The sequence below is a fragment of the Limanda limanda genome, chromosome 1 (assembly GCF_963576545.1).
Source record: "Limanda limanda chromosome 1, fLimLim1.1, whole genome shotgun sequence".
NCBI classification, from domain to species: Eukaryota; Metazoa; Chordata; class Actinopteri; order Pleuronectiformes; family Pleuronectidae; genus Limanda; species Limanda limanda.
The window spans coordinates 12,663,468-12,674,181 of record NC_083636.1 but is presented as its reverse complement, the minus strand read 5'-3'; the positions used below and the strand labels follow the sequence as shown (position 1 = coordinate 12,674,181).

Genomic DNA, 10,714 nt, shown 5'->3' with positions numbered 1-10,714 from the left:
GAAGTGGTTTCGTGCCCATTCTCTGACTTTCTCGTGCCTGAATGTGCCAAGATGTGGGTCCCTCTGGATTTTCCGGTGGCAGACATCAGGCTTTAGGCCACGAGAGTGATGCAAGTCTCTATGAATTAAACATGTCTTGCACTATCGATATTTGTGGTAAGAGTCAGCCCCAGTACACACTCAGTGATTTATGTCTCAATATGCTAGAAACTTGGTAAAACAAGGAAACTTCTGTGTTCTTTGGACTCATAAGGAGACACATTATTATTATATGTCTCACTTTCTGTTTGTTGAAAAAATATTTTCCGTTTGGTTAATGTCCCATCCATCAACACGGAGGAGGCTGGATCTAGACGTATAATGCAGTTTGTCAACAGGTGGCGCTTGAGATGCTTTGGCTTCACTTTTGGGGAGCTGCCATGTCATTCATCTTAGTGTATGGCAACGCTTTAAAGGTACAGTATTTAGCATGATCTATTGGGGGAAATTGTCCTTATTTTGAGTTCACCATTTTGCACCACCATGTTTCTACCGTATTCTACAGCCGATAAATCAAACACTGGCTCTCTAGAGGACCTTTTAGATTTTTTAAATAATATCTTTCATTTGTTCAGAATTTCTCAAAACATATTTACAGTGTTCCTTATTTGTATTTTATGTGAACTGAATTCCACCATAGGTTCTCCTACGTGCTTGGAAGGGGAGGGAGAGGCGACAGATGCTCAGTTGGTTGCAATTTGTCGCTTAATCCTGCACACTGAACCTTTAAAATAGTGCTCTGTATTGTGATGCTGCAGCACATCTGTGTTCACTACAAACACACCGGGTAGTTGTCTCCAGGGTTATCATGTTCCTGCAGTGGCAATGATTTCCTTCAGAGCGCGTGTGTGTATGTGTGTGTTGGTGTGTGCGTGTGTGTGTGTGCGTGCTATGTCTGCACCTACACAGCTACCTGATTATTCCACAGCTGATCTGATATGGGATGATGTTTCCCCTGGAGACCGAAACAGATAAGCAGAGGAGCAGGAGACGCTGTTTGAGTTTTTTTCTTCAAGACTCGAGATTATTCATGTTCAAAGAAAAAAGAAATCTCTTAATTTTACAGCACAAATCCCTTTGAGGAATTGTCAGCACGCCGCAGCCGCCGTGTGACGCGTCAGTGCACGAGAAGGTGACAGAGCTGGATAAATGATCCTCTTGATATATGTACGCAGTGTAATTGTAGTCGTCGGAGGCAGCAGCCATTTTATCAGTCACGACAACAAGCCCCTTGGCATGTTGGGATAGAGAACACACAGCGCCCGGTTGGTGACAAAGTGCTGCTTATCTCCCGATTCATTTTTCATTGTGATAGCTATATAGCTGTACACGCGCCTCGCTCCGGGGAGAAGATGGGGGGAAGGAGGAAAAGGAGAGGTTGGAGAGGAGAAGAATAAGGAGGAGTAAAGGGAGGGATACTGTATGTGGGAGGAACGCTGGTGTCAGTATCAGGCACTTGTGAAGAAATAGTGCCATAGTAAACGTGTGTGTGTGTGTGTGTGTGTGTGTGTGTGTGTGTGTGTGTGTGTGTGTGTGTGTGTGTGTGTGTGTGTGTGTGTGTGTGTGTGTGTGTGTGTGTGTGTGTGTGTGTGTGTGTGTGTGTGTGTGTGTGTGTGTGTGTGTGTGTGTGTGTGTGTGTCTCACTGGTTTGGCTTCAGGCCCTTTTTTCCTGCAAATTAGCTGTGTCTCAACTCAGGGGCTGCATCCCTCGGAGTCTATGCGGCACACGAAGGAGGCGGTCTTCGTGAGACACATAGACCATGAAGGCCAAACTTAAATGAGACGGCCTGGTCTACAGAGGCTCCGTGATCGCAGTCACCAGCTCATCCAGCCCTTATTGCTGTTGCCTAGCAACAGAGCCTATGTTGGATATGACGAGAAAGTTTTAATGCCTTTTCGTTTTTTTATGAGTACCGTTAGCTGTAGAGTTGAAGCGTGATACTTAAGCATTGGACGTCTCGTTGCTTGCGCCAACACCTCTTACAGTTCGTCACCAAAACACAATGACTCCTGGGATAGGTTGTGCGGGGGGGGTGGCACCTGTTGGAGCCTTAGTTTCTCTGGGATGAAAGGACGTATTTGAAGAAGCCTTCAAAAGGGGACAGTCTAGTGACTGGCTCACCAACACAGTGTCACATTACGCTGAAATGAGAGGCATCCCAGTTAAAATCAATCGCCTTGAAAGGTCAACTGGCACCAACCGAAGGTTCATAACCATAACAACCACATCAATCAGTGGATGGTAGATGTTTTACGCTGCAGGTTCCAGCGCAGTGTCTCGTCTCGCACTCAGCAGAACAACAGAGTCCAGGAGCGACCGGAACAAGAGCGTTCAGTCTCCTAAAATTGCATCAGGCACGTAACACAAAACAAAACTAATTAGTGATTGAACAGAAAATGGCTTATCACATCTCTCGCTCGTTTGATCCTCAATTATTCCTCCTAATTGCATCGTGTTGGCTGTTCTTTGTGCGGAACCGATTGTGATGAAATGGGAATAATAACAATGGTCCATTAGCTTTCTCCACATTCCTTTCTATACCTGACTGTGTCTGAGATAGCGGGACCTAATCGAATGATGGGATAAATTTGATCCACCAAATTAACTCTGTAATTAGTGTGATGTTTAATAACAAGTCAAATTCTTGCAGAAACATATAATCTGGTTTATGGCTGCTATAATCAATATTTTTGTTAATAATTATTATTTAAATAGTTATGTATGTATGAGAAGGGCTGCTGTGGGTGAGGAGCCCAGAGCAGCTCTGAAGGGCATCCCTCCTTCTTTCAGCTCATTGTTCAGGATGATCGGCCAAAGCAGATTCAGTAATATACCAGTTGTTTGCAGCTTGTTTCTGCTGCCCCCGGGTGGCCAAAAGTGATGATGCAGAAAAGTATCATCTTAAAGGCAAACGCCACTAATTTAATATGTCGAAGTCAGCAAATTGGTATCAAGTGTATGCTGGGATTGGACGGATGGCTGTTGACGAGAGGATTTAAGAATGATTGACGTCACTGTCACTTGAAAAGGTCGGTTGTGGTGGAAGACTACAAAGCTAAAAATGAGAACACTACATTGGGAGACCTCTGTAGTCCACTCCTCTCTGCTACCTATATATATCACCCCCAACATCTCCATAGACCCAGCCATGACATTTCTTGGCTTTTTGTATTGTGGGTAATGTAGGTGTGTGTAGACGTAAGAGCAACATATATGTATAAGCAACGCTCAATCAGTAGAACACGCTTTCTATCGTTTTTGGATGCTGTATCAATTCAAAGCTGTTACGACATGGCACACAATTTTACATTTCCTTGGTAACCATCTCCAAAAACAGTCAGATCTAGTAAGTGTTTATGTGAGATCAATATTTATTTTGTGATCATAATCTTGCATCAAGTCCTCAATGTCGAAACTGTTGAGTCTACATACAATGGACCAACCTGACAATTTACTCAACAGCACTTTAATGTAGGCTTCTTTTTAAAACCGAAATCCATAAACCCTTAGAAAAAAAGTCAACTTCTGCCTGCTTAAAATTCTGTGAGGCTGAGTTGTTGAACTAAATGCAGCGCGTGTGTGTTTCCAACTGCAACAGGTCAACACTTCACCATGTATCATGTGATGTGTGGCTTTGACTAAAGCAATAGAGCTAAAAGTACAAAATGAAGGACTTAAATGTGCAACTTACAGAATCAGGAATTGTGCAGGGATGTGTAAGGCCCCCCACCATAACGTTATCTTGGTTGAACTCTAATAAGATGTGTGCCTCAGCTCAAATGACATTTCTTTATCTGCCAGGATTTGAAAGTGAAGCTGAAAAAATAAATAACCCATCTTCTCACCTTCTGAAAACCTGCTGGCATTTTCATTTCAAGTGATTATTTGACCCAAGACATCAAATCAATGTTGAGGATGTGTCCGTTAAGCACAGTACATCTCGTAACTGAAACATTACAACCACCTGTTACAGCTTTTTAGTGTTTATTTCATCACCCTTGTCTTTAAATTACACACCTGATACTAAAATACAACTTAATGTTTACCAAGGTAGTGCAACAGAATACAACAGGACAGTTACATGTTTTTTTGCTATAAACTAAAAGAGAAATACATAGTGCAAGACAATTGCTCACAAAAATCATAACTTATTACAACGCTCCAAAGAAAAAGGCCACAAAATTAATATTAACATGAGAAGAAAACAAATACACACTGTATGTACAACACCAGTTAATGTGTGAATATATTAATGTTGGACTCCACACAAAACCCTCACACTCTCCTCCTGTAGATGTGAAGTGTAGCTACTGTAAAAAAAAAAAAGCATCGTCCTTTACAGAGCAGAGTGTCTGATATGGCCGACTCTTACGTCAACAGAAGGTGAGTGTCAGAGACTTGAATGATTTCAGGGGAGAACATATCTGAACAATTTGTCTAAAAAAAGCAGGGAAGCATGATTAATGGGTAACTAGAGTCAAAAAAAAAATTATTAAACTTAAAATTCTCCTACATCCACTCTCTTGTCCCTGAACTTGCTTCTGGCCTTGGTCCGAGCCTTGAATGCAGCAGAGTTGTGCAGATGCTAAAGCAAAACAAAAAGATGGGATTGGTGTCATGAATATGCGCAGAGGCATAATTAAGTCGCCACGGGTGATGCGTGATAAATAAATAAACACCAGTAACCTGTATAGTGTACGTACCCTTTCAAAGCGAGGTATTTTCATGGCCTTTATAGTGGCGGCATCAACCAGTATCGGTGGTCCAAGCTCAAACACGTCTCTGATGAATTCATTTCCCTGATTCAGGTAAAAACAAATATATGATTTAATGCTGACTGTAAATAGAATAATTTTTTTAGAAGCATGAAGTACATTCTAACCGGCAGTAGCAAGTTACTTTTAGATGCTGTGAAATATGTTCAATTCTCTCATCTTCACTTGTGAAATGTGACACTTTTCCACAGCCAGATACTTGTAAAAGGTTTTTTATAACATTATCTTCCTGTAGAAGCACCTATTTCAGTTTAGAGTTTGGCAGTGAGACAGATATTTATCAAGTCATTAGTAAGATACCTGTAGATGGTCATTCATCCCAGAGCCCACAAACTCCCTGAAGGCATCATACGTCCTCTTTCTGACCCAGCTATCAATGGTCATGCGCTCTGTCCCAAAGCGAATGGTCTCAGATTGGAATTCACCCTCCTGGAAAGACATGGAGGAAAGTGAGAAAAATATCCAGGACCACAAATGGATCATTCAAAAAAGAAAAGTTTCCTCTCAACTTCTCTGACAAAGAACAGAATCTGAATCAACGCTCAAGAGTTTAAGCTGTAAACACAAGCTTCTGTCAAACTCACCTCTACAGCCTTGAGCACGTCCCTGAACACAGAGCGCTGCTTTCTCTTGTCCGTCTTGGCTCTGTGCTTGTTACAGTCTGTGGCCAACGAGTTCAGTTTATCACACAGTTCCTCCCAGCCATCGAAATCAAAATCCTGAAGGGAGACAAAAGATACAAATTCTGGATTCAAGTCCAATGTAAAAATTAGAAATCGCAATCAGCAGACACCATTATCATATTGTAAGTCAGATAAAGATGCAGATTTAGTTAAGAAAAGGACAGGGGCCTTTGCATCATTTAACAATAATTAAGTAGCAGTTTAAGTCCAGCTGACAGTAACAATGATGAGTAGTGGGAGATGAAGTGGGACAGATGTGAACTTACAGCGTCCATGTCTCTGGCCAGCTCAAACAGAAGGGCAATGGTTTCCCCTGCAGCGATCCTCATGTTGACATCCTCACTCTCCAGCAACTTTGGTAGTTTGGGCAGGAACCTGCAAGACAACACACACGCATTTAAAATATTAATATAAAATACGCCCATACATCTCTGGGTTGCAGTGAAATAGAAACTTAATGTTGAGGATCGACAGTGGGTCGTACTTGTGCAGGACGTGTTTGAGCTGGCTGGCGGTGCAGATGGTGAGCAGCAGTGCCCAGGACAGCAGGGCGTTGGTGTACAGCTGGCTCATCTGCGGACTGACCGAAGGACAGGTACCGTCCCCCCTCGCACAGGACCGGGAGAACAGGTTCTCAAAGCACTCCATGGTGTCATGGATGTCCTGAAGCAAGAAGCGGTGATCAGCAAGCACATAAACGCTGACAGATAACAGGTTTATCATTTCTGACTAATTTCTCCAGGCGGTACAGAGTTCAGCTGCCAGAGCAGGTGACCTGATGAATGTTGAAACAGGGAGGAGGCAAAATCGATAAGCACAATTACTACGACTGACATAAGGCTGTAAAAGAGACTATACTGTGTCTTGCCCTAAAGCTTAAAGGGGTCAACAACTGAAATGAATACTTCAAAAGTGATCAGAAACTTACCAAAATGTCGTCTTCTGCAACTAAACTACACAGGCCCAGACTCGTTGCCACCTATGACAGATACAGAGACATCTTTCAGCTGCATTTTCACTGAAAAAACCTCCTTTAACAAGCTCACGGATGCAGGCACAACATTGTTTTACAGCATCTTTATCCAAGATGTATTTTTCCAAGGTATCTGCAGACATCATCACAATATAAATCATGTACTCACAGCCTGTCGGGCTTGTATGTTGGCTGATCCGTCTGCCAGGATGTTTTTAAAGACTGGTTTGAGGGTTTTCAGCACCTCCTCACTCTCGATGCCCGAGCCCAGCTGGATACACAGCAGGCAGGCCAGAGACGCTGCCGCTCGCTGCTCCTCGCCTTTACCTGACATCGAGAGAGATGGGCATTATGAGACAAGTCGGATTTTGAAGAAGTAAAGCACAAGTACAAAAGCTATTTACATTGTGTATTAAACCCCAGCCTTCCAATTCCCTTCAGACAAAGAAAAGAGCAACACCAAACAGCTGAATTCATTTCAGGTACCTTTCTTAACGCAGCGTTCGATGCTGTCTGTGATGGTCATTCTTCGGTCAGAGATGAACTCATACAGGATCCGTGTGGCCATTGCACTCTTTAGCCCATCCAGTGCCCCCTGTCGGGTCTTAGCACTGAGGAAATGCATACAAACATTCATTGTTACTATTATACAAAATTATTAATTTCAACCTGCCGGAGGACATGATGCATGTCATCAAATGTCACAAAGTCATTATTCCCATTACCTGCTCAAGATTGCTATGATCTGCATGCTGTGATCAGACAGCATGTTTACACTGGGGGTGAAAAGGGGCCACGTTTTTACCTCTTGTCCACGGTGCTGTCTATGAAGCCCTTCAGCTTGTACTGAAAATCCTCCTGGGCTGTGTCTTCACTAGCTTCTCCACCTAGAGACACAAACAGACGGATTAAATGCACGCTCACCTGCTGGTGTGCACAAAGAGTAAATGGAGAAAAAGTCTGTTGACAAAAAACAGAGGAGCTGAGGTTTTCTGAGTGGGTGTTCTCCAACGTTCTGGAGGACAATTTCAGTTTATTTTTAAATAAGAAACTTTACAGCAAAAGATTCAAACCAAAAGATATCACAAACACTCCAGCCATCCAGTACATTCCTGTTTGACGATGACTGCTAAACAGATGAACACCAACTGGCAGCAGCAACAGGATGAGCACGCGTAATACAGACAATTGCACACCCAGGTGTAACATACACACAAACCTACCTTCGTCCGCTACACTGGTGGCGTCACTGAAGCTGCTGCAATGACTGAGGGTCTCAATGGAGGCGTCCTCATCACTGAAGGGCTGCACATTGCCATTGTGCCCCCCTGGAAAGAAAAAGAACAGGAGATATAATTCGGCCTAATCAAATTAACTGTGTTAGGACAGGGCAGCAGGTCTGTGAAAGTCCATTACATAACACAAGCTCCGCACAGGTACTGTGGCAAAAGCTGCTGTTATCTAATCAGTTTATGTCTGTAGCAGACCTTATCCTGCCGTACTTTTCATTATCTCACATTAAAATACACCGTGACCACGTCTTCTGGGTCAGGGGGACGTCTATTTGCTGTGTAAACACAACATTGCTTTCGTCGTCTTGCGTGGGTCGGCGGAACCTGGGTCGGGCACACGGTGAACTAAGAGACGTGGCATGACAGAAACACAGTGAACCACTGCATTTTGCTATTCAGAAGAGTCAAGTGCTGTTTGGGTGCATTCCATCAACACAAGAGTCAGCATCTACGTGTCATGCAGGGACAGACAGAAGCCAGTTTTCAGAGTCCACAGATGGTGCATGTGATTATCATTACAATACATGACTCACAGTTAGAAGAATGTTCCTGGAATGAAAACCTGCAGACAACAGGCACTTAAACACACAATACTTGTATAGCTGCCAGTCTTTGGTTATTGTTATTTTTTTTAAGTCTTCCTGAAAACTAGAGGGGTGTGAAAACTAGCAACAATGTGGTGGTGAAAATCAGTCTGGTCATTTTCCAAATCATTAAATGATTAGCTCTCCCAAGGAGATTGTTTTCACCAGCATTTGTTTGTTTGGTAGATAGAAGAGTTATGCAAAAACTACAGAACCCATTTTCATAAAGCTTGACACATAAGGATGTGGAGTGTTCAAGGAGTCAATTAAAATGTTGTTGTGGATTGGTGTGTCTGGGTTTTCGATGCCCCCCCCCCCTCATTTATTCTCTATTCCAGGTCAATTTGATATTTCCCTTGAGACAAACATTCGTGAAGATTTTGTCTGCTGTAGGAAAATAAACACTTATTACATTAAGGTGTTTTTCAACACTTCTCGTGGAATAACTCATGGGTCTTGGTTTAAAAAAACAAAAACATCTTGGGCACAGATATTTAAGAATGAGGATCTGGATCTACTTTATCTAAATGTGGTTCCATATAGAGATTGTTAGGTAAGAAACACATCTAACTAAAGATAGACAACCATATTTAGCAGACACTGTTGTGCACTGAAAGCAGATTGAGGAGGAGTCTGTGCCATGACCTGACTTTACCTCTGGTAGACAGACATGTAAACGTGTTACTGTTGGATTTACAGGACTCAAAACCAAGCGTGGATTCATAGCAACTCTGCGAACCTCGGTCAGAGCTACAGGAAACTTATATAAGAATCAAATCAGCCATTTAATCCATGTGTGTTCAGTGAGGACGTGGACTCTCTTCACCCCCTCCACACACTACAGCTGACTTCTGAGAACCGGGCACCGCCTCTCCTCCTCCTCCCCGCTCTCTGGAGTCCAACATATCCGCCCACTGTGTGGAAACTATAATAACCACCTCACAAACTAGCTTAAAGTGAGCTAACATCAGGAGGAGCTAATCGTGGGGCTAAAGTTTAACTCAGGTCACCGTGTAAACAAAAGGAAGTCACGTTGTACGAGTTGTGTGCTAAAGTCTGTTGCCAACACATTCCTCTGTAATGCTAATAGCAACCATATAAGCTGCTATCTAGTTACCAAAGCTACATCTGGCTAGTTGGCACTAAGCTAGCAGCTGTTAGCTTAGAAAGTCCATTAGCCGTAGCTCTGGTATAATAAATACACATGTAATGGCGGTTAAACACGTTGTCCACACATGTGAAGCTACACAACGTGGTAGCGTGACAGCAGGTTTCGTCAATAGCAGCGCCGCTTTGTGTGACCGCAGCTAGCCCGCTTGTTGTTTTGACATAGGACCAGCCTCCATCTTTTGTAGTCCTCCCTGCGAGCCCACTCCACTCCGGTCAATGGACGGCCCGCGCGACTGGGAACTACAACTCCCGTCAGCCGGAGACCGGGGCAAGGCCGGAGCACCGCGGCCGCTCGGCACACACTCACCTCGGCTGTGCTTTTTCTTGGTCCTCGGCATCTCCCGTTCGGATCAAGGCGGAAAAACAACAGAAACCTCCCGATCCGAAATCACCCGACACACGAACAGCTTTTACTGTGTTGCCTGGTGGAGTGGGGGGCTTCCTGGGGGGCTTCCCGCGGCGCAGAGGACGAACAGGAGCGGAGCGCGATCTGGGAGAGAGACGTGAGGCCGGGACGATACATTTTCCTCATACACTGCGGCTGCGTGACGCGCGGCGGCGGCGGAGTTTTATACTGGCGGACATGTGACGAGGAGGTTCCCCGGCATGGCCGACCAATCAGGGGGCGGGAAGAGGGCGTGGCGTGTGTTCGCGCGTGACGCAGCGAGCGCACACACACGGTGAGACGTCATCATAACTTTCTACTGATGTAATACATGCTTCAGAGTTTGTATGTTTATACATTTGAAAAATCTCACAAATCAAACAGGAGTTTATATTTGATACAAACCGGAAGACATCGCTTTATACAACTTATACAATACTTTAGTCAATAGTTGTGTTGTGGATGAGACAACACAAACAACAACAGATAGTTAGTTAAAATTATTTATAGAATAAAGGAAATTAAATTTGCAGTCTAACTAATGCAATTTAATACTGTTTCCACTGGGCTCTGTGATGCAGCTGTCACTGTTATCACTGGGCTCTGTGATGCAGCTGACACTGTTTCCACTGGGCTCTGTGATGCAGCTGACTCACGGGCTCTGTGATGCAGCTGACTCTGTTATCACTGGGCTCTGTGATGCAGCTGACTGTTTCCACTGGGCTCTGTGATGCAGCTGACACTGTTTCCACTGGGCTCTGTGATGCAGCTGACACTGTTTCCACTGGGTTCTGTGATGCAGCTGACACTGT

General features: G+C 43.9%; 1 protein-coding gene across 1 annotated transcript; it reads right to left on the bottom strand.

Moving 5' to 3' along the window:
- Positions 1–4,007: 4,007 nt before the first annotated feature.
- Positions 4,008–10,046, bottom strand: ifrd1 (interferon-related developmental regulator 1). The gene is made up of 12 exons (XM_061070933.1): positions 9,825–10,046; positions 7,695–7,799; positions 7,277–7,358; positions 6,958–7,082; positions 6,641–6,798; positions 6,427–6,477; positions 5,983–6,161; positions 5,765–5,873; positions 5,400–5,534; positions 5,116–5,244; positions 4,744–4,839; positions 4,008–4,625 (listed from the first exon to the last, which is right to left on the bottom strand). The coding sequence occupies exons 1-12, from the start codon at positions 9,853–9,855 to the stop codon at positions 4,539–4,541; spliced, it is 1,287 nt and encodes a 428-aa protein (XP_060926916.1). The 5' UTR covers positions 9,856–10,046; the 3' UTR covers positions 4,008–4,538.
- Between the last annotated feature and the right edge of the window lie 668 nt (positions 10,047–10,714).

Bases quoted from the DNA above. Each gene is read 5' to 3' on its own strand.
- ifrd1 (XM_061070933.1), bottom strand. From the start codon at position 9,855: ATGCCGAGGACCAAGAAAAAGCACAGCCGAG. The intron at 7,800-9,824 runs GTGAGTGTGTGC...TTTTCTTTCCAG, and splicing joins CAAGAAAAAGCACAGCCGAG to GGGGGCACAATGGCAATGTG. The intron at 5,874-5,982 runs GTACGACCCACT...GTTGTCTTGCAG, and splicing joins CTCAAACACGTCCTGCACAA to GTTCCTGCCCAAACTACCAA.